Source organism: Cariama cristata, unplaced genomic scaffold (assembly GCF_000690535.1).
Source record: "Cariama cristata isolate BGI_N322 unplaced genomic scaffold, ASM69053v1 scaffold34386, whole genome shotgun sequence".
In the NCBI taxonomy this organism is placed as follows: Eukaryota; Metazoa; Chordata; class Aves; order Cariamiformes; family Cariamidae; genus Cariama; species Cariama cristata.
In genome coordinates this window covers 8,306-31,568 of record NW_009622146.1, presented here as the reverse complement: position 1 = coordinate 31,568, position 23,263 = coordinate 8,306, and the positions used below count along the sequence as shown (strand labels likewise).

Genomic DNA, 23,263 nt, shown 5'->3' with positions numbered 1-23,263 from the left:
GATAATTGATCATGCGCTGACAGCTTGGGGCTCTGAGAAAATGGTCAGATGGAGGGCTGGGATGCAGGAAAACAAACTTTCCAAGATGGTAACTGTCACTTAGCCAAGCTATACATGTTTTAAGCTTTTTAATCTTTGCTTACAACCTCAGTTTCTTAATAATTTTTTGCTGCTTCTCTGTGAACTCTCTTCAGATGTTGACATTTTACTGGTACTAATGCATGCACAGTATTCCAGGTGTGATCTTGAGTTATAGCAGTATTTCTTTGTAGAGCCCTTTTAGAAACTCTACTGCTGCCAAGATGGGTAGTTTCAGAACTTTGATAATCTCTTTCATTATTCTTTGACCTTTGGGTCAAGGACTAGGTTCTTTCACGAACTGCTCAAAATGTTCTTTGCAACTAGAAAAATAAGATTTCAGTGTTCATGGGAGGTAAGATGGCAATCTACTGGGATACTGCATATGTTTACAACAAAAATGTTTGAATTTCTCTGCACTGTGATCCTAAGTTTCTGTATCAGAGCGGATAGTGTACTAAAGAGAAACATGCAGCTTTGGCACAAAAAAGGATGAAAGAATCTACCACTTGGTTTCTGAGATCTAGTTTTCACTGATCTTGTTTACAGCTATGTCTACTTGCATATGCAGTCTGACAGCTTAAAATGATGCTAGTTGTCAGTCTCTCTGCAGTAAGATAGAGTATTTTGACTGACTTACTGCAATCGTTTTTAGTCAATCCTGGGGTAATTTATATGTTAAAACACTGATAGGAGGAGAAAAGAGACAGGCATAAGTGAGGCTTCATTAATGACTTTAAAATGTAAAAGAATCTGTCCAAAAAATGCATGTGTTAATTTTACCAATGCTTTGTAACAGAATATGGTGATGGATCGGATTTTCTCTGGTATCCAGCCAACTGGGACGCCTCATCTGGGTAACTACCTTGGAGCCATTCAGAACTGGGTGAATCTGCAGGAACAGTGTAGCTCAGTGCTATATAGCATTATGGACATGCACTCTCTCACCATGCCCAAGGAACCAGCTGCCCTGCGCCAGAACATACTGGACACCACTGCTGCCATCCTTGCCTGTGGTATCGACCCAAAGAAGTGTTTCCTGTTTCGACAGTCGCTGGTTAGTGCTCCTGTTACGTTAGATTTGTTTCTCATTAAGTGGCTTTCCACACATGTTAATGAATGAGCATGGCATTACTGAACTCCTTTATCATCTTTGTGTCGATGGTCCTAGAAAATGTTAGCAATGTTGGATTTCAAACTTATCCCTTGCTGCTGTTTTGGAGCGGCTGAAAGCATGATTGAGAAGTCCATTTAGACATAAGTACATTTTAAATTTCCCAAGCAGAGCTAGGAGTTTGTGTGGCTTACAAGTAAAATACTGAAAAGACTTGTTGGGAGAGCATTCATTTAGCTCTCTAAGTCTCACTTTAGTCACAAAAGGTTAACTCATAAATGCGTAAACATAGTCTGTGCAACCATAATGGTAAGTAAAACGTGTTTCTATGGTTTTGTATCAGCACTTACTGCTTAATCTGCCAGCTGCACAGTATCTCCAACAGGTGATGGACTTGGTAAGTTTTGTGTCAGTTCCATTGTGATCACCAGGGAGTTACTTCTTCTTTAGGATGTTTTCCCTGCTTCTTCCCTATAACCTCCTTTTCATATGCCGCTTTTTCTACCTGATCTGATAATTCATATGTGAAATACTTGCTTCTTCTCTTGTCCACCCCAAGGGCTACAGGACTTACCTTCCTAGTTGACGTATGTCACCCTAGTGTGTCACATGCTGCATTTTCCTGGAACACAACTTAGTTTCTTGCCTGGTTACCTTTCTGTTACTGATTCTAAACTGGCAAACTGTAATTTCCCACAAAGGCAGATGTGTCATAGCTTCTGCTTTTGTGAAGACGTCTTTAAATGGATATCCAACTTGTAGCAGAACTGCGAAGGTGCTGTGCACAGAGTCTAAATTTTATCAGTGTGAGATGAAATCATGATATTACATTCCTCCTTTGAACATGGTTCTTTACAGACAGAGTTTCCTGTGGTTGTCAAACTGCAAATAACAATCATAGCTCCATATCCCTGGTGGATATTGAAATAATGAAGACAGATGCATTTCCTGCTTCACTTTCCCTCTGTGTTAAAAAACCAATCTAAGTAGATTAGCTCAGAATTCTAGTGGAGATATGTTTAAATTAATTTATCCTTTGTTCAAATCTCTTTATCCTTTTAAATAAGTTACCAGCTTGGGTTTTAATTTGACTCTGCTCTGACTTATCAGCTTCAATGTGAATGAAGTTATTAACCGGCATAATCTCAAGGCAAGTTACAAGCCAGTGGTGCAGTAAAAACCAGTCTGGAGTTTTGTTTTTTCTTGTTTTCAAGCAGCTGAACAATTCAGTTAGTTACAGCACAGAACTGATGACTAGATACACAGAGAGGACTCTTCAGCCTAGAAGAGAGATGATTTGCAGGTTATGGTTAGAGAGAAATTAAGTAAAGGTTTATAAAACTACAAGTGAAGTAGAGAAAATAGATAGGGAACAACTGTTTTATTCACTGAAGAACATGAACTAACTGGTATCAAAATAAGTTAACACCTGGTAGATTCAGCACGAGCAAAACAATGCTGCATTTCATGAAGTCCACGATTAGGCTAAGGAACTCCTTGGCACAGCATACAGTGCATGCTGAAGTGTGTATGAATTCAGAAAAGGACTCGACAAATTAATCTGAAAAGTCTATTGGGCACTGTTATATACCTGAGGTGCCACCTCTGCAGGAAGTGCTGCAACCACGGTTGGAAGAGTAGCTGTGCTTTTCTGTACTTAGACTGTTTTCTCTTGGTTGCTGTCGGAGATGGAAATTTGGTCTGTTCCAGTGTTGCTTTTTTTTATGTTCTTACCAGTCTAAAAGCTAAACTACTGCTCTTCCAGGGCATGCTAAAGCCAACACACAGAGTTCCCTTGAAGCCAGCAGATTATCAGCGAGGATCTTGTATTGCAGTCAGTCACAGAAAGCATGTTGTATCTTTCACAGTATAATAATGCAGAGATTGAGTCCTTGAGTCCCCAGAGAGAAAGTATCAGACTCAGGAAGTGATGGGAGGACAGGACTGTAGGTGATGCTTCTACATAACCAATGCGATCAACAACCAATGAAAGCTTAGGATAGCTAGAACTGAAACATGTTCAGCTCTATCAAACAGAAGCTTCCACCAAAGATGATTCTGGTTTATGTTATGGTGATTAGGCTGGCCTCTGTTAAATAGATTAACTTTTATGTTAATTTTTCTGGGTGTCCTTATCTGTCCAGATCTAATGGTTCTTGTTATTCAGTCTAAACCATTAAGTTACTTGCTTTCTGTGGGCAGCGTCTGATGTCTTGAACCATATTCTTACTAATACTTATTGCACATGTATCAATACAGCTTTCAGAGGTGGCTGATCATAGCACATTTTTGGAAGCCTATTGTCATGCTGCAAGCAGAAGAAGGACTATTACAGTTGTTTATGAATCCAGACTGTTTCAGTAGTGATTCAGGCTGAAGTGATTTGTTGACTTCTCAAAAACAAGTCTATTCAAACTGGTCAGGTATACCCAGAGATGCACTATGGTCTGTTACAATTGCATTGGCTGGACCAGATGTTTCTCTGGAAGTGATTAAAAGGAATATCTGCGTGTAGCTCTTGATGTGAGGAAAGGAGACAGGAACCTTGCTAATGTGATTATTGTTTTAGTATGATAATGAAATCATATGTTATGGAATATCATCATATCAAGATGATTGTTCCTGAAAACAAAGGTGTTAAGATGGATTGCAGCTATTGCTAATCAAAAAAGTTTATTGCTTGATTTTTGAATTGGTAATTGCTCAGTTTTCAAAAAAGGAACTGGCCTGTCCTTTTCAGTCACTGTAGCAGTCTCCAAGGGTGGTGTAAAAAGCCACAATTTTGTTTACAAACATTTGGCTGAGGTGTAAAGCAAAGTGACAAAAACTGATGGTGTACTGAAATAGGTTGTGCTTCCAGAGGTCACCAGGAAAGCAGTGAAAACCCAGCTGCAAATAGAGAACTGGTTTAGGTATTTAGTTAGGGGCAAGTAGCTTTCTCTTTTCAATACCGGATCAAACTTATAAATGGGAGACCTCTCAGTAGGTTAACGTGCTACAATTATTGCTGTATTTTCAGTTCTGTCTTGAAAATTACCATATCTATAGATCATGGAAGTGCTACTGCAGTTTCTTCTGATTAACACTTCTGTTAATTTTTTTTTAAACAAACATCATGTGACAAAATTATTATGAAATGACAACTTTTGGTTTTAATCACCAAAACCAGCTACAACTAATGACTGGTAGCACTCTGATCCAGTAGCAGTAATAGCAGAATGAAATTCTTGCACTGCAAAAGTATGGTAGTAATGATAAACCCCATTAAGGAAATTGCTTATGCAGTCACTATTGTAAATGCTGCTATGTCCTCTTACTTTCTCTGAATTAACCTGGGCAAGAATAGTCTAGAATTGCTGAAGAGGGGGATCTTTTTGTTTATTTGTTTGGCTTACTGTTTCTGTACTTTCTTTTTGTTGCTGCTTGTGTTGCTTCTCTGGAATATGTTTGCCATATGTGAAAAAAATATCGATACTTTGTTTCTTGAAAGGCATGTGTATTTGATAAGGGTTTCACTGTCAGTAGGCTTTTATTTATGGCAGGGTTTATGCAGATCAGATCTCTAATCCAGAGCTATCTGAAATACCTGCCTTCAGAGTTTTCCCACATTTTATCATCCTTTCCAATACAAGCAAGAGGCAAAAGGCTGAACAGTATTAATTGCAGATTGCTGGGAAAATGTGTGGTGAGAACAGATACCTCTCCTGTTTACACTAGATCCAAAAAGTGCTGCTACAATAAGGATACAGGTGAAGTTGTCTTGGAGTCCCAGAACTAATTTCAGTGATGTCCTTGCCTTGCAAGTAAATGAAATGAAAGTGAGAGGAATTTTGCGTAGACTGATTTTTATCGTATTGCTTGGAGGGTGTATGGCCTCTTTTCTTATGTATCGGGTATACAACTAAATTACCTGTAAATGGAAAGTGTTAGTTTGGTGAAAATTAGTTTTATATGCTTCAGAATCTACGATTTGTAAACTATAGAGTTTTTCATAACATATATAAACAGAAAGTTAATGGCTGGCTGTGTATTTCGTCATCATACATAGCAATTCACCAAATACCTCCCACAGTTATGTTACTGTATATGAACTCAAACTCCAGCTTAGGGAAGTAGTGGCTACAAAGGAGAAGTGATGATGACTTGAAAATATTTAGAAGCAAGAGGCATGATGATGAATATTAGGGTAGGATTTGGACCCATGTTATCTGTGAAGGACTATAAATGAGCAAATTTAATTAGAGTATCTAGGAAAACACAATTGTGGAATATATTGTACACCAGAATGGCCTTCCAGTGACAGAACCTCTTTCATTGCAACTTGTTTAATTATATTTCTTTAAGTAGGAAGACAAGTCATAGAAGAATGACAATTTCTGTAAGAATAAAAATAAATGCATATTTCAAACTTACGCATTTTTATTTGGAACTTAGCTGCAAGATGTATGAAACCCCCTTCACTCTTAAAAAAAATGTCAAGATACACTTTAAGTGGCTGCCTTTGCCTACCAGGCATAAAAGAGAAATATCGGAATAATGACTTATACAACGTACCCTGAGAATATTAGAAAAAAAGAGCAAGTATATTCCTTAAATTGCCCATAACTGGTAAAAGCTGCAAGAGTCTTCTTTCATAAAACTTAGAATGTTGTAATAAAAGCAAAAAGGACTACAGGGGGGAAATAAGGAAGACAGTAAGCAATCTGCACACATGGTAAGCTTATATGGTATAACCCATTTTCTCTGATTCCTGGTGGGTACAATACACATTTCCGTTCTTACCCATAACCATCTTGTATCTCATCTGCTTCACAGTCAAAACAATTTTAGAAACTGCTGTTGCTTTTATGTGGTCTCAGACCGTTCTTCCTGTCCACCTACCTATCATAGTAGACACATGCTAAATGTCCCAAGAGAAACTGAAATTCCATCAGAATTGATTCAGCAGGCAGTGGTTGATATGCTGCACTAATGCTTCTCTGAGGAGTCCTGTGAGTTTCTGGACAACGTAACGTTCAGTTTCTGGGCGGAAAATTGCAGTTTTCAGCCTTCTGGATGGGGTGATTTATTTTCTGAGTATAATCAGCTGCAGTATTCTTGCAGAGTGCAAGCAAATTGAAGCAGTAACTCTGGGAGGTGGGAATTTGCCAGTTTGTCTTAGCCTTAACTCTGAAAGCTAAAATACGACAATTTAAGTATGTGCACTAACTGTTTCACTGCTATTATTTTCCAGAAATATCCAGCTGCTTTGTTTTGTGGGTAGAGTTTGAATGGCTTCACGCTACTTCTTGTCCAATTTTCAGAGGGGCTTAAAAGCTTCCATTGCATCATAGCTTATAAATTCATTAAAGTACATTAATTTAGCATGGTCCATTGAAAACTTCCTGTCATAAGAGGAAGTATGTGACTATTTAATTTAGAAAATTATTCTGCTTCTCTCCTCCCTCTGTTTTCTCCCCCATAGGACTGGGATAGACATAACTAGAGCTCAGTGGGAAGAAAAGTCATGGTTCAGTAGGATTTCTTTTTTTTTTCTTTCTTCCTTAATTTACCTGGTTTATCTCATACTATTATGTAGCTGTTTTATGTTCCTCTCTCCACCAGTCTTCTGGACACACCAAACTAATTACTCAGCAGTATTGTGGGTTAGACTAGGAGAATGTTTCAGAAAAGAAGTTCATTTCATAATGAATAAAGGGAGGGAAAAGGGTGTGTTGGCCAAATGACTCTGCTCTATCTGGATTTATAACCAGTATAACCTGATTCCAGTAGCGGTATTCTTGGTCAGGCTCTTCAGAAAGGAGAGACAGCTTATTTGTGTAAGTTTTAGCCAAATATAAATAAGGATAAGTTATTAAAATGTTCAAAGATAATAGTGAAAGCTGTAAATACTGATAGATTTACCAATGATAGCTAGATAACCACCCCCCCAATTCAATACATTGCTTAATATGTTCTTTAAATCAGATGTTGCCTTTGTAACCATGAACTTATTCTACCCACGCTTGAATTCTTTCTTTGAACAGTAATTTGGGATACTATGTCAAATTTTCTGTCACAGAAGTATCTCACTGCATGTTCAGTTGCCGTGTGCATTCGATTGAAGAGCAGTCTATTTTGTCCTGTTTATGGCTCTGTTATTCTCTCTAGCTGTATAATACAGAGGTGCTTTCCCAAGTATCTTTTAACATTAATTGCTTGCAACCTTAGGCATTAATAAAATCTTACCTCTTATTCAAGAAAAAGAAATGTGAGCAGCACTTTCTTCTAAAAAGCCTCTTGAATTTTTTTTAAGCACTAACTGTACTTCTAGAGGAGACAAAAATCCTAAAAAAATTTCCTTTCTTTTGAAATTTAGGACACTTTTCCTCCACTGTTCAGATTTCTTTTAGTATACAGCTATGTAAAGTACCTCCCCAGAGCTGTCTGTTTGTCCTCTTCACTGTCAAAATCAAATCTTTGAAATTTATGGCCCATTTAAAATGTAGCCCTTAATGAGGTTACACTGCTGAGGGGAAGTTGTTTCCGCATAACAGATATGCAACAAATTTGCAGTCCCTTACAGAGAAAGGCTATAGGTTGCAACTTGAGGAAATCCATCTTGAAAACGAAACACTGCATCTCTTTTTGCAGGAAGCCACTTTAGCTGCCGACACACAACTTTGTATAATAAGCCTCAGAAAGCTGAGTTCCAGTGTTGCTGATTTGCCTGCTTTCAGATCTGCTCTCAGTATCCATGCCTTTCCCTCTGTTACTGTTCCTGAATCTCATTGCTTGCTGTCCTCCTCAGCTGTGTGTCTCAGCATGAAAAGTCATTTAGAATTACTTGGACTAAAAGTAGCTATTGGTTTTCCATGTATATATCATCAGCTCTGGCATGGCCAGGGAATAGCAGCAATAACTTCGTAGGGAATAGCTAGGATCAAGGACAAAGGAATAGTTCTGCAGGGAGAAGCCCTGAGGTTGTGCTTCAGCATATAACACCCCAGAGATGATCCAGCTATAAATTGTGGTCTGAGTTTAATAACATCAAATGGCAGCACAAGTGAACAATTAAGCTGTTTGTCTGTAAAGAGGGAGGAGCAGGGCAATCAGCCAGGTGAAGAAACAGAGATGTTTGTGCCTTCTAGATAACTGCTCGTTATCATTTGTAAGTGGTCACCTCTGTTAAATAAGTGTGCTTTAAAAAAAAGAAAATAAAAGGAATCTGACTATGCAGACTTGGGCTTTTCGGGCCACAAGGAAGGAATATAAGTAATTTGTTCTGGAAATAGCTCTTCAATTAGTGATTAGTAAGCCAGGTTGCAGAGAATACTTAATGCAATGAAAATTGAAGGAGGAAATGTGTCACTAGTAATAGCAGAGAGATGACCATCTTGACCCCTTGAGAAATGTTGATGGTTTTTACAGACTTGTAACAGATTAGGAAAGAAAACTGTGTTAAAGTGGGTGAGAGCACAGAGCAAGAAAAAAAGAGAGAAACGATGTGTTTACTGAGAAAAGCAAAGTGTATGATTTGAACTCCTTAAAAAGGAGGAGGTCACTATATGGATCTGGTTAAGCTTTTCTGTGAAAACTGCTAAATGGGAAATAGTGGGCTTTGTAAGGGAAACAATAAATAGAGGACTTACTAGAGTGTCAGTTGTCCAAATATTTTTCAGGCAAGCTCCAAGAAATGTTTCCTGAGAAAATGATGTTTATATTGAAAACAGGCTATTATATTCTTTCAGTACACAAAAGTAGCTGGAGTTGACATGAAGGATGTAATGGATTAGATAGCTGTTTTTCAGAGTTATCAATGTGTGACATTCTTGGAGGTTGGTTTGACATACAGTTCAGGAACTGTCACTGGTTGTGAGTTTTGTTCGTTGGACATGTAATTCTGTTTTTCTACATTTTGTAGTATTTTTATACTGGGGTATTTGGAGGAAAGGGCACTGCTGAGAAACTTGATGTCTTCACAGAATTGTATCATAGAATGGTTTGGGTTGGAAAAGCTCTTAAAGATCATCTAGTTCCAACCCCATTGCCATAGGCAGGGACACCTTCCAGTAGAACAAGTTGCTCAAAGCCCCATCTAACCTGGCCTTGGAGAAGAGCTAAGCTTATTGTTATCTGTTCTCTTCTGGGAAGGTGGAGCATTCCTGAAGTATATCATAGCTCCAGAGAGTACTTCTACTGTCAGATTTTAAAATACAAAAACAAATGAGTTCTTTAATCTGTGTATACTTGAACAGTAACCTTAATTGAGTGGAACTCTGTATACTTTTTTTTCCTAGTCGTAGTTTGATTTTGGGTAAACTTTTCAAAAAAAAAAGGAAAAAAGCAAAAAAAAACCTCTCTGACAGTCTTACTCTTTTTAATGAAAAGTATGTGAAAAGCAGTGCTTCTTTGGCAAAGGTCTTCCTTGCCATGGCATGATAAATGATAAATATTCCTAACAATAGGAAGTAACTATCAATCTGTCAAATTATTTTCACAAAGATGAGATGTCTGTTCTCCGTTTCATTTCATTTCATTGTTTGAATTTACTGGAGAGATTACTTCTTTCCATAATACTATGGGGAAATAAAAATCCTTGTGGGTGAAAATACCAGAATGTAACAGAAAATGTGTTACTGGGATTGCACTACTGACGCCCCAATCAAGATGATGATAATAATCAGGAGATGTTAAGTGAGATGGGAGAAGCTACGAATTTAGGACAGGGAGCAATAGGATTACATTTCAGCTGTCTACATATAGCCTTTATCAGGATGAAACATACATAGCTTGATAGTTTTACAATCTGTTAGAAATTATGCCATTCTACATTTGCTTTTGGGTGGTTTACAGGACCTGATTCAAGATGTTTTAGTGAAGGGCTCTCAGTAGTAGCAACCTCATTATAGCGGTGTTTAGCATTGTGACTGGAGAGGGCAGACAAAATAAAGTGTGTGAATGTTCTATTTCAAGAAAGGGAGCTAGGAAAAAATTAAGTCCAATTGTCAGAAATAAACAAAAACCAAGAAAGCTACAACTATCCTGGAGGTCATATTTAAAAAAACCAAAGGGATTATAAAACAAACAAAAAGAAAACAAAAAACCCCCAGCAGTTAAATGTTTGACACCACTTACAAAGAAAACATTGGTCCAGCAAATCCCTTTCCATGATTCCGTAAGTTTGGAGGCAATCATAGGAAAAGATTAGCTTTTCAGAACGGAAAGCTTGCCCAAATGAGAAAAGCAAGAAAGCATATAAAATTAGCAAGTCCCCTCCTTTTTTTTTTTTAAGACAAAAAATGAAGTGGGCTAAAAAATAATGTGAGGAGCACCCTGCAGAGGATTCTTAAGCTGATAACTAAGTGGTCTTGCATCAAAAACAGGAGGTGATTTAGCGGGTCAGTGAGCGCGAAGTATAGGAGACGCTTGGAGTTGGTAGGGCCCTAAGAGCAAGGCTTAGTTCTTCGTGTTGGACTTTGCTGCTGAAGGTATTGGGAAGGTTGTTACTTTATGCATTTTGTAGCAGCAGATCAGAAGAGCTAAGTCAGTTTGTTGTAGATGTACAAAAACTATTAGGCAAAGATAGGTGATCTAGACACCAACATTCAGCTGGGAGTCTGAAAAAAACCCTCAGATGTGAAATGGCAGAACTGGTAGTCAGGGTGTGCAGTCTGCCACCATAGATGGTCATGGTGCCAGAAAAGTAGCGGATTGAAGTCATGTTGGCAGTAGACAAGCAGAACTCTAAATGGGACCTCAGAAACTGCAGGCTGATGATTTTGACTTTCATCTTACCAGGGATAGTAGAGCCTTCAACAAAGAATAGGATGCTGAGTGCATGAGTAAACAGTCTCTTTGGAGAGTCGCTATGGTTTCTTTAAAGGGAAGTCCCGTTTCACTGAACTACTGGACTCTATGAGGGTGTCAGTAAGTATGTGGATAAAGGGCATCCCAGGATCATATAATGGCTTTGAATTTTTTGAAATGCCTTTGACAAGGTTCTATATCAATTCTTATTTTTAAAAAAAAGTACTGGAGGAAATGTTCATTACTAGTCTTGCAGCTGGCTAGAGATGAAAACCAAATAGGGTATAGTGATCCCTGTTGTTTTTTGGGGGTTTTGTTTGGGGTTTTTTGGGTTTTGGTTTTTTTTTTGAATGGCACAGCCAGTAGTCATGTCCCTCAGGGATTCATGCTGGGAGTGATTCTGGTCAACATCTTCATTCATGACCTGAAGAAGGTAGTGAGCAGAAGTTTGTGAGCAGTGCTAAGTTCTTCTGGGTAGCCAAATGCTATGCCAAGGAAGGGAACTCCAAAAGGATCCATAAAACAGAGTGGGTAGGCAAATTAGTGGTAGAAGAGCTTTAAATGCAAAGTCAAACATCTAGGTAAAAGTAGTTTAAACCTTCTTTACACAGTATTGAGCTGAGTCACAACACAAGAAAAAAGTCTTGGAGTTATCATTGGCAGTTTTCCGAAATCATTGGTTCAGCACAAGTAATTCTCAAAAAAGCCAGCAATATGTCATAATCACTGTATCACCAGGAAGGGTAATGAGAACAAGACAGAAGTGATGTTTTGTCACTATACAAAACCTTAGTGTGCCTATATCTTGAATATTGGGTAGAGCTGTAGCATCTACATCTCAAGAAGGAAGTAGTGTGTTAGAGATGATCCAAAGAAGGGGAATTAATGCTACAGGGGATAGAGTAGCTGCCTTAAAAGGAAAAATTTAGAAGTCTGGGCTGCTTCAATTCGAAGAGAAGGCGGCTGAGGTGTAGATGCAATCAAATGTGGAATTGTTCAGCAAATTGTGCAATACAAGAAACAGATGGCATTCAAAACTAGTAAACAAAGAGTTTAGTGGATAAATGAAAGTACTGCTTCAAACATCAGGTTTGAACCTCTGGAACTTGTTGTTGCATCTGGTTGTGATGTGGCCAGTATCAGCAGGTTCAGAAAGGGATTACACACATTTACGGGGAACATGGATGCTAACAGGACTGGGCTAGGGATAATACCTTCTGATATTCCCTAGTAACACAATTATGGATGCTGGAGAAGTATGAGGAGAAAGATACTGTAGGAAGCGATAGGCTCATGTGCTCACCCTAAATGCCATCTCTTGTTGCTACTCCTGAAAAGAGAGTGCTATGCTACAGCTACCTCTGTGGTGATCCAGTACAATGTTATTTCTTACATTCTTATGTTTTGGTTGTTTAATGAAGACATTTGCTCAGACTTTTAGATGGACCTGGGGTAAGAGGCTGACTGAGTTTGTCCAAGAGAAGGGCTTCTCCTAATTGTGATCCATTGATATTGATCAGTACCGGAAAGGAAGAGTAGATTGAGCTTTTATTTTACTGGTATCGTATACATCTCCACTTATTCCAGTTTCTTTGTATCCAAAGTTATCTAAGTGAAGTGATGGAGTACTGTAGCTTAATGAGTAACCACATTAGAACTGATGCATGGTGACCGACCAAATACAGCAATTACCTGTCCCTCTTGCCAAGTAAAACACAGTAGCTTAAACCATGATTTAGTCTGACAAATGATTTGTGGTTTAAGCCTAGTGCCTCCTGATTCACAGACCAACATACAATCAGTTACTGCAATTTGGATGATGCATGTTAACTCACTAGGCCCCAGTACTGAAAATTTTTCCAACTAAAATCTCTACCCTTCTGTGCACTTTTTTATATTTTCTCCCGCTTTTATCAGGATTTTTCTTCACAGTATTCAGCACTCTAGCCTTACTTAGGAAAGAACTGTGCGTGTTTGAGGATTAAAAGTGAGTATAACTTACTAGGACCCAGAACTGCAGATTCAACTCAACAAATGCTGTTTAGATCAGTTGGTGTTTTGGTAACTGATGTAATGTCAAAGCCACTGATGCAATGAAACGCACGTGTAGTCTTGGCTGTGGAAGTAATGTCCGACAGAGCTGGATCAATGACTGCATAGCTTTTAAAAGGAGTCCTTGTCAACACAAGTGCAACAGAGCACCATCTCCTCTCTATCCGTGACTGGAAAAAAGGAATGAGAAACCACTTTGAACCAGATGGTGATTCCTTCTAAATGAAATAGGCGTCTTGAGCTTAGTATTTTCTGTAAAGTTCAATTTACTCTTTGTATCTTGCAGAAGGTACATTTTGTGCATCTTGCTGCACTTCGTCTTGTGCACAGAAGATTGCGAGTCAAATAAGTGTGAGGAAATTAAAAGAAAAAATAGGAAAAAACCTGTGGGAAAGGCAGAAAGAAGGGGAAGCAAATCAACCTGGAATATTTCATATCTCTAACCGCTGAGCTGTTGTCTTGAGGTCAGATAGCTCTATACAATATTGACAACCAAAATAGTCTAATGACTGTTAGCTAGGAAATGAATACCTTTAAAATGTGACAACAAAGGACTTGCCATTAAAATACTAGTAGTTCTTTCTTGTTAACAAACCATTTTTACTGCATTCCATCTGGGTTGTTATATCATGTTGCAAGCATGAAGCTTTGAACATCTTTGAGACAGCATGCTCTTAAACATCCAAACCTGCCAATAGTGAAAAGAGTGAATCAAACATGTAAGTAAAGGAGCAGAACACAGATCACCTTTTTATGATTATTGTATATATAGTTAACTGACAACAGGCAAAATGACAGGAAAGAAATTAAAGAACAGCATATGCATCAGCAATGCTTGCCTCTTTTACTCATCCTAAAATGAATATTGAAATGCAAAAGCTGAAGTATGTATATAAAGAAGCTAAACATGGATTCATCCAACAGAGGTTGTTGCACAACAGATTTCTTATCTCTGCCTGTAGATAGTCTCCCTCTTAGCAGGATGGGGGCATTCACCCTGTCCGATGTCTTTCTGAAACTATTAAAATTCCACTATCACTGCAGTTTCCCCAGAACGTTAAATGAAGAGTTTGTTGTATGAGCTTAAATGGGATCTTCTTTCCTCTCTCATCCTTTCAAACCACTGTTGTAGCAAAGGGTTGTGTGGAAGTCTGATCCTTCTCTTTCACCTGCAGATCAGTATTAGTTTTGATAGGATTGCAGAACTGAGGGACAAATTAAGCCGCAATTCAGGCTGTACTGTAGTTTGACTTCAGCTATTGTCCCTGTCTTGCAGACAGGTCAGGGTCATTAAGACCTGTTGGTACACTCAAAGCCCTGACAAGCCTCACCTGGACTCTCCACCTATGCACCTTCTGCCCAGTGCCCCAGGAGTTCCACTTAAGCTGAAACTCAGGTCCCCAGTTTTTGCCTGAGCTACGTCACAGTGTACCTGTGCTCAACCCTGTCCCAATTTTCTCACTGAGCTTCCTGGATTAACCTCAGATGTGACTAATTACCTTGCTATGTCCGATGATCACCAGACTGTCACCATCACTACCCCTGCCCTGATTAAATACTGCAGGACATTGTCCCGGACAGGGAGGTAACTGTTCCTGCCTGGCTCGTGGCTATCTGCAGCCACAACCTTGTGAAGCAGCCCAGCTCTTCTTGTTCCCTGGCTGTTAGTTCAGGCTTCTGTGAAGAACCTGTGGTTATTGTAGTGCTAGATGTGCTGCAGTGTAATGTACCTCAGGCAAGGACTAGGGGCAGTCTGGCCTGAGCTTAAATGGGGCTCCTGGGGCCATGGGCAGAGGGTGGAGGGCTCAAGTGAGGCCAGTACGGACAATTAAGGGAAGTTAGTGCGTTCAGGGCCCTGATGCAGAAGAATTCAAGGTTGGGTAACTTATTGGCATTGGAAATGAGAAAAGTAAAGAGGTTTTGTAACTATTAATGTATTATCTCAAAGTGTGGGGAGGCTGTGGCACAGTGGCCAGTAGTTGGTTAGTTTACAGGTGTGTTCAACACTGCTATTGCTAAAACACTTTCTTTCTTTTTTAGAATATGAGTGGATAGGATCAAGAACCTTGCTATGCTGCTTGAATGTAGTGCATTCAATCCATGTGGTGTCCAAAACTCATTAGCTTGCCACTTGACCTTACTGAAAAAAGACAGAAATAAATTGTTTTCTGATCTCTGATACTATTTATCTGTATTGATTTTGACAAAAATATGCATAAAAACGGAGAAGATTAAAATAGATTCTGACTTTGTACTTCCAGGTTCCTGAGCATGCAGAACTTGCCTGGATTCTTGGGTGCTTAACTAACGTGCCACGTCTGCTACGCTTACCCCAGTGGAAGGTATGGACAGTTTCATAAATTGAACGGAAATGTATGGGAATTCAGTAGAACTGCTGTCCTTGAAATACTTGTTATCAATGAAGTACCAACTGTATCCTGGTTACCCTTGCTTTAGGTTTAAGTAATTCTCTAGTCCTATGGTGGAAGGAGGAAAATGTGTCTTTCCAGGTCTGCTGCTATCAGCGAACATTTTCCTGGTGGAAGCTACAGGATGCTATTTTTGGCAAAGACTTGCAGAAACTGTACTAAATAGGAGGTTTTGTTTAGTGTTGTTAAACTGATATTGCTAGAATGCTTGGAGTTATTTCAATGCTTATTTATTAATTCAAAACAACTACAAGATACTGCAGTGGAAACCTTGAGCTCATTAAGGAGTTTTTAATTTTCCACTGTGAAGAGTGACTGTTCTGTAGATTTTATGGAAGAAGATGCGAAAGAAGCATGTATTGGAAGAGGAGTATAGAATATATAAATATTAAAAATGTGCTGAGTGATAAAGTTAATGCACCTTAAATGTTTGCCTTTATGAGTTTCAAATGTTCACCTTCTTAATCTTGGTACTGCATCAGCATGACTGCATCAATGGAGTTCTTGCATTTAATTTCCTTGTGTTTTACTTCGGCATTTAGTAAGCAGAGAAACCAAAAGGCAGGACAGAGAAGTATCAAAAAGCCGGGGGGGGGGGGGGAAATCTTAAGAGCAGTTTGGCTTGCAGAGTTCAGAGCAGTCTTAAATACCTCCAGATGTTTTCTTTTTTCCTGTTTTTCTTCCTAATTGAATAAAAACAGTAAAACTTAAATACAGCAACCAGTGTTAATGCATGGGATAGATTAAAGCCAACTTTTTCAAACCTGAGGTTCTAAAGTTAAGCTTTTAAATCCAACTTTGACTGGATTGACTTTCTAAATCTACAGATAGGTGTTAGACGTGCTAGGCTTTGCAAATTAGGTCCCCTGAACCCTAGGCACTTAGCAGTGTAGACAGAAGACAGGATCTGTATGAGAGGGTGAGAAAAATCTAAAGGTGTTTGAATAGTCTTAATGAAATAATTAAAATTTGGAGAGTTCAGTGTATTTAACTATTGTTAAAAACAAAAAGTAGATACGCCATTGCTAGAGCAGAATTAGTATCTGCAGCCTGACTATCTTGATTTAAATGATCCATATCCTACAGTGGTAAAGGACTTGAGGACAGTGGGTAGATTGTGGGAAGCAGCGTGAACTAACATAGAGAATGCTGGACTCTGCCCCTGTAGTTCTGGGTTCTCCTAGCTGTCACTGACTCTCCTAATGACTCTGTCTGATCACTGTGTCTTGATCTCTTTTCTGTGAAACACAGGTATTACTGCCTTTTTATACCTCTATTATAAAGTGTTTCAAAAATTTATTTCTGAAAATGCTATTTAGAAAGTAGGTGTTATCAATAATAAGTGTAATAACCCAGCCTGATTGTTTTGTGTTTGTAGTCATTTTTGTTAGTAGGGTTACAAACAGAAAGAAAACATAAGCCTATGTTTTCTCCCGACTACAGTATCAGAGTGGTATAGGAAAATTTGTAAATATAGGACGTAAAATGGGATGTGTGTATTCACAGGGAGTGGATTTTACATGGCACGCTTTTCTCTAGTTATGCAATAAGTTACTCAAATTAGTCAAAATTCTAATTAATTGAAATCACAGACTTTGATACCATTAGCCAAAAGTGTCATTCCTCTCTCTTTTTCTTTTGCAAACAGATGAAGGATGCCAGCCAGAATAATGAAGGAACTGTTGGTTTGTTGACTTACCCTGTGCTTCAAGCAGCAGATATTTTACTGTACAAGTAAGAGACAGAATGTGAACCCATAGGCAATGTCTGTTCAGCGGCATTAGAATGAATGTTTGTCAGGTCAACATGCTCACTTATGAAGTGGGGGAGCTGAGTGTGATTAGATCAGAAGATTGGAAATGGATGACAGCCTTTTACCTCTCGAGTGGCTGGTTGAAATCTAGCCTGATTTGAAAGCAACTGACAGAGCTGTAAAGAGTAAAAGCTAGTCACTTCATAATAATATTTAGGGAATTATAACACATTGATGTTTAAGTGTACATATTACATGTTCACACATATACTTTTTTTTAAGTAGTTATGCTTTATTTTATGCAGTCTACCGTAGAGATACTTAAACTGTCTGTATATAGTATACCCATATTAGTGTCAGATTTTGTGTGGGCCTGTTGTTACTGATGAAAAAGTGAATAATTTACTGCACCTTGTGGTACCGGGGCTAGTTTAATCTTCTCTGTGGTGTTCTATGTGCTGCAATGGAAACACACCCTAATGAGGGACTGGTGACTCAGCATGCCTGAGTTCGTTGCCTAGCTGATAGGAGTTGTAGTGCATTGTCGTGACAGTTTGTATTTCATAATATGTTTTAAACTGTCTCAATAAGTAAATGTTAGAGACAATATGCTATGTTTTAATTATTTTTATGTTCCAAAAGTCTGTACTTTGTGGAATTGTTCTGAAGTGAAGTTGTGAATGTTTGTTGGTACAGAGAAGAAATACAGAACTATGAGGACAGAGTAACCAAGATTAGCCAGTTGTTAACCCAGAAAAATGTATCTAGAGAAATTTAATCCTAAGTGATGATTAGTAGGGGAAAACAGTAATGTTAGAAGACCAGTAGATGGTATTTCTAATTCACTTGAATTTTAATTAAAAGTAATGGGAAGAAAGCAAAAGTCAGAATTAATTTGAACGTTAAAATTATCTTCCAAGCAGTAAGTCCCGTTTGATTGTCAAGCAGTATTTAAGGGTGAAACGTAGACAACTTTATCAGAAAACACCTTGTTTTGATTGAGCTCAGCCATGTAATTCTCTTCCATCTCTAGTAAGATCATGCGATTCATCATTCCTTAGCGAAGTCTGTGGTTTGTTTGCTACCATGTGTATTAACAGCAGGCTGTACAGACAGAGCGCAAAATAAGGAAGTGAAAGAGAAACAACATCTCTTTGAAGAAATTTGACACAATATCTTTAATAAGAAATGTTTTAATGTAACAACATGATATAGGGAACAAGAATCAGAGAGAAATGGAAACATGCAAAGGGAACAGCACTGATGAAGAATTAAAAGCTGGAGGAGGAGGAACAGTACTAATTCAGATGAACTGAGCATCAAAGAGACAGGAAAATGGCAGAAAGTAAATATATGGCAGAAAGGAGTAAAACTAGCACCAGGACAGAAATATTAAAAGACCAGCAAAGTAAAAGGCAAAGAATCATGCAGATGCATTTATAAAGACAATATGTTTTCTGTTTAGTGGCCAACTTTGTGAATATGGAACCATTTTGGCACATGGACCTGCTTAAAGTATATTGATTATGGTAACTGATTTTCTTTCTGTTAGTTGTAGGCCACTGTGATTTCCTATTGGCTACTGTAACTGTTTTTAGGTTGCCTTACTGGTTGTTTGGTGGGGAATAAAGGTGGACAAATTGAATCCTGGATGTCAGCCCAGTAATGCAGAATCGGAAGGAAGAAGTACCATGTTGAACTGAAATTTTCTGGGAACTTAAAAGATGCATGGTGAACTTTCTTACACTGGAACATATCCAGGATTCAGAGCTGAATACCCCACAAGCCTTAGAAGAAAAATCTGCCGGGGGAAGGGAGAGTAATCAAAAGCTGGCAAGACTTCAAGTCTGCCTCATCTAAAGGAATCATACATTTTTAGCAAGTATGATTAACTGTGGGAAAGAATCATGAGGGGGTGTAATGAATTCTTCACCTCCTCATGTCCTCTGATGCGGATTGTGTTTTCCTCCAGAACTGCATTCAAGCTATTGAGTTCAATACAGAAGATCAAATGATCCTTTGATCTGAACAGTTCTAATCTATAATGATAACACTTATGGCAATAAGAGGCACTGGCCCACATGATATTTATGCAGGGGTGACCCATGAGGAAGAACTACTTGCCTCTTTCTTTCCCTTGATAAATCCACAGTACTAGCTTCTCAACGACAGTTATGTTCTCCCAAGACTTGACAAGGCAAGGTGCTTGCACTTTATGCCGCCTTTATTACTTTGTCCAAACACTGTAACTCATGCTCTTTGATCTCTAAAGAGAGAGCAGAAGGTACAAAAACCTTTCTTTGAGCTGAATTTAATGATTTGCTCTTCTTGGTATCTTTATGATATACACTTTTGCGAACGGCTATTTTTGGCCTTGGAGATGTGTTTCAGCACTAAAAGCAGACTTATCCTGGGATACAGTCAATTTGGGATCTTGTTCCCACAGCACCTAGATCTAGCTGGGCCTGAGCATTTGTCTCAATCTGGCCCTCAGTCATGGCAGAAGCTGTGACAGTCTTGAGTAACATTTCAGCAGAACCAAAGAGCTTTGCTGAGCTTCCTGTATCTGTCTTTTATTAAAAGGTCGACACATGTTCCCGTTGGAGAAGATCAAGTCCTGCACCTGGAACTAGCCCAAGATATAGCACAACATTTCAACAAGAAATATGGAGAATTCTTTCCTGTGCCTAAAGCCATTTTAAGTGAGCTGGTCTTGGTTATTCTTTTTCTTCCCCCTTAACTGCACTTCAAGGTTGAAGATGGATTTAAATATTGTAGAAATAGTTTCAGGGACCAAGAAAAGGGAGCAAACTGATGCTAAGAGAGTGGAAAATTAAAAACTGACAACAAGAGACTAGAGACTGTGAAATTGAACTCCCAAGATAGACATAAGGCTTTACAAATCCCTGGTAGAGGAATGTATGTGATGTCTGGTATTCTAGTCCAGGGGGCCAGATGCACTCTGCTGCTGCCAGTCAGCCTTGCTCTTCAAGTGCTGGACCTTTTAAGAGTAAGGTCTCTGCTCCATGTTGCTAGTTCAGGAGACATGTAATCAACAAGACAAGAGACCTCTAGCAAGCATAATTCTTCAGTGTCTGAGTGGTAGATGTTTACATTAAGCATGCTAAATAGCTTGTAGGTTTATTGGTATGGTGCTCAAAATCTTTTAAGTGTGTCTAACATATATTTGCATATTTCGGTAAGGGCCTCTTATAGAGCTTAGGCTTTCTGGTTTTTATCTTAGACCAAGGGAGACTTACAAGAAAAATCTTCTCAGCCATTTTTGAGCTATAAGGTCATAGGCCGGGGGATGAGGAGGAGTCAGATGGCGCAAATGGCATGTTTGTTAAGAAACGTGAAGAATTGGGCAAGGAAGAAGCATTGCATCTTTGTTGTAAGTAATGTAGAGGAATGCACAGCAGAGACCTTCGCCCCCAAAAGGGCAAGGATCTCTCACCTTAGAAAAGACAGGCAGTAATAAACCTTTCTCAATTTTCAAGCCTCAGTGACAAAAATGGTGTTAGACCCAGGGTGGAGCTTGGAGAATACTAGGTATTCCAAGCTCTGCAGTTTCTAAGGAACACTTAAATACTAAACGCTGTAATGAGGAGCTGAGCGTAGCCTATGGTGCAGGTGAGACTTTTTTAGGAAATAAAAAGCTCAATTGAAAAAAAAAAACAAAAACGAACTTTTCACTTTCCTCATGAAAAGCATACCTTCATAAGTTCGCAAGTATATAAGTATATGCAAACCAGTGAAATATCCTAGATGAATGGAGCAGTTAGGGACCTATTCAGACTGACTGGCTGTAGGCAGTTAGATTACCTGGACCCCTTGAAATTTACAGAAAAGAGCCAGACTATTCCAAAAGGTGATTCAGAACAGAGCACTTTCTGGGATTCTGGAGCAGTCTGAATTGTACTATGGAAGAACACTGATTTCACTGAGTACATAGGTCATCTGTGAGGAGTATGTGGGTAATGTAGTCGGCTGTATTGGGTGACTAAAAACAATTGGTGTGAGTACTTTCTCGATCGGTGATACTTTGTGTACTCTATGAATGATGTTTCTTGGTGAAAGACTGAAACAGTTTCAGTTGATGCTGTTAAAGTACTTTGCAATATTTCCCTAATACTACTATTCTGTTTCAAGTACACATATACCTCTTAGTAGTTTGTACAATACCCACACCTTTTTTACCTGAACAATGCTTTCTCTCTAATGGAGCTGGTTAATGTTCCGTTAGGGAACTTTTAATAACTGTCTTTATTGATATTTAGGAGAATTACCAAGAGATTTGGGGTGGAAATGTTTCCTAAAGTAGGAGATTAACTGCTCTGGGATTCTTTTTACCAGTGGATTTCACCTGTTTCTCCACTGTTACAGAATGTTTCGGTAATGTGCGGTCTGTGCTCTCTAGGTAACTTGTCCCCAGTGCCAGGAATATAAGGAAGGAGAGAGTTTTTGGGGAAAATCATCATATAGCCACAGAAAATATTAGGAAGTGTCCCAGCAGAAGTTTCTGCTTAGCGAGGAGGGGAGAAATGGAGCAGGTTTTTATTTAGTTTATAGGAGGAGAAAGGTGGCTTAGAAGGATAGAGAGGGCATAAGGACTAAATAGGAGTGTATGTGATTGTGCTCACAACTTGTTTTTAAGCAAGGATAAACACATGCTGCTGCAAAGTGTTCTTAGCAATTGTCATAAGAAACCATTGTCTTTGTGTGTTCATAATTATTCCTTTTTTATATGTGTTTTTTTTTTAAGGTACAACAAAGAAAATAAAATCCCTCAGAGATCCAACAGTGAAGATGTCCAAGTCAGACCCACAGAAGTTAGCTACTGTTAACATAGCAGACAGCCCTGATGAAATAGTGCTGAAATTCCGCAAAGCTGTGACTGACTTTACCTCTGAGGTGACCTACGACCCAGCCAGTCGCCCTGGTGTGTCCAATCTGGTGTCCATTCATGCTGCAGTAACGGGGCTTAGCATCAAAGAAGTGCTGCACCAATCTACTGGTCTCGACACTGCTCACTACAAAATGGTAGTAGCAGAGTCAGTTATTCAAAAATTTGCACCTATCAGGAATGAAATCAAGAAACTCCAGGAAGACAAGTCCCATCTGATAAAGGTTTTAGAGGATGGAGCAGAGAAAGCCAAAGAATTGGCTGCCCCCATCTATCAAGAAATAAGACGACTGGTGGGATTTCAGTAGAAACTGCTGAGTAGTTGCAAGGACTTTTGTTTCATGGGACAGACATTTTGTTGTTTGTATCTTAATCATTTTGGTTTGAAACAAAAACTTTTTTTCCTGGAAAATCCAAGTAGAACATTGAAAGTATTTGCATTAAAAGATGTGCATGAAGCCAGATATTTCCAGTGGGACCAGCATTAAGCTTGTCTGGATAGTCAAAGAGGGAGGGCAGAAGCAATCACAATTCATGAAGAAATCACACAAAAGCAGAATATAAGGTTGCCCAAATGGGGTTTTGGGTTTTTTCCATTGACCACTGCAAGAAGCTGAGGTATAGGCGAGGTGATCAGAATCTAGCAGAAAGATTTGTAGTCTTTTCAAGAATGTCCTTAGCTGTACATGTGATCTTGCTACAGATGGACAACTCATCCCATTGGTGGTTATTCAGCTTTGATATGGTGGTTGAATGTTTTCTTTGGTAACCAGAATAAAAGCACAGGCTTAGAAATGAAAATGCTCAGAGTGATGAAGAGAACTTGCTGCTTCTCCCTGTCACGTCTTCAAACTCAGTGTGATTTTGTACCTGCATCTAGTTTGTGTGAAGTGAGTTGGTGTGTCTTACAGATATGGATATCCATGCTCTAAAACTCACTGAGACTACTGTGCTAGATGGCCTCTTTGATAGTCACTCCAAAGATTCCAGAGAGTGAAGTTGAATTTAATTTCTGCCACCTGTGTCATCTTGCTGGTCAGGTCTAAAGTACTTCAGTGAGAAACGAGATGTGCTTCAGCTGCTCCTATTCCTCCTGCTGTTCAGTTTAGCAGGGAGCTCCAGGATTTTCAGTTCAGCATCAA

At 38.9% G+C, this 23,263-nt stretch overlaps 1 protein-coding gene across 1 annotated transcript; it reads left to right on the top strand.

Annotated features, from left to right (window-relative positions):
- The first annotated feature begins 880 nt into the window (after positions 1-880).
- On the top strand, positions 881-22,429 carry WARS2 (tryptophanyl tRNA synthetase 2, mitochondrial). The gene is made up of 5 exons (XM_009702239.1): positions 881-1,135; positions 15,295-15,375; positions 17,111-17,196; positions 19,799-19,917; positions 21,981-22,429. The coding sequence occupies exons 1-5, from the start codon at positions 881-883 to the stop codon at positions 22,427-22,429; spliced, it is 990 nt and encodes a 329-aa protein (XP_009700541.1).
- The last annotated feature ends 834 nt before the right edge of the window (positions 22,430-23,263 follow it).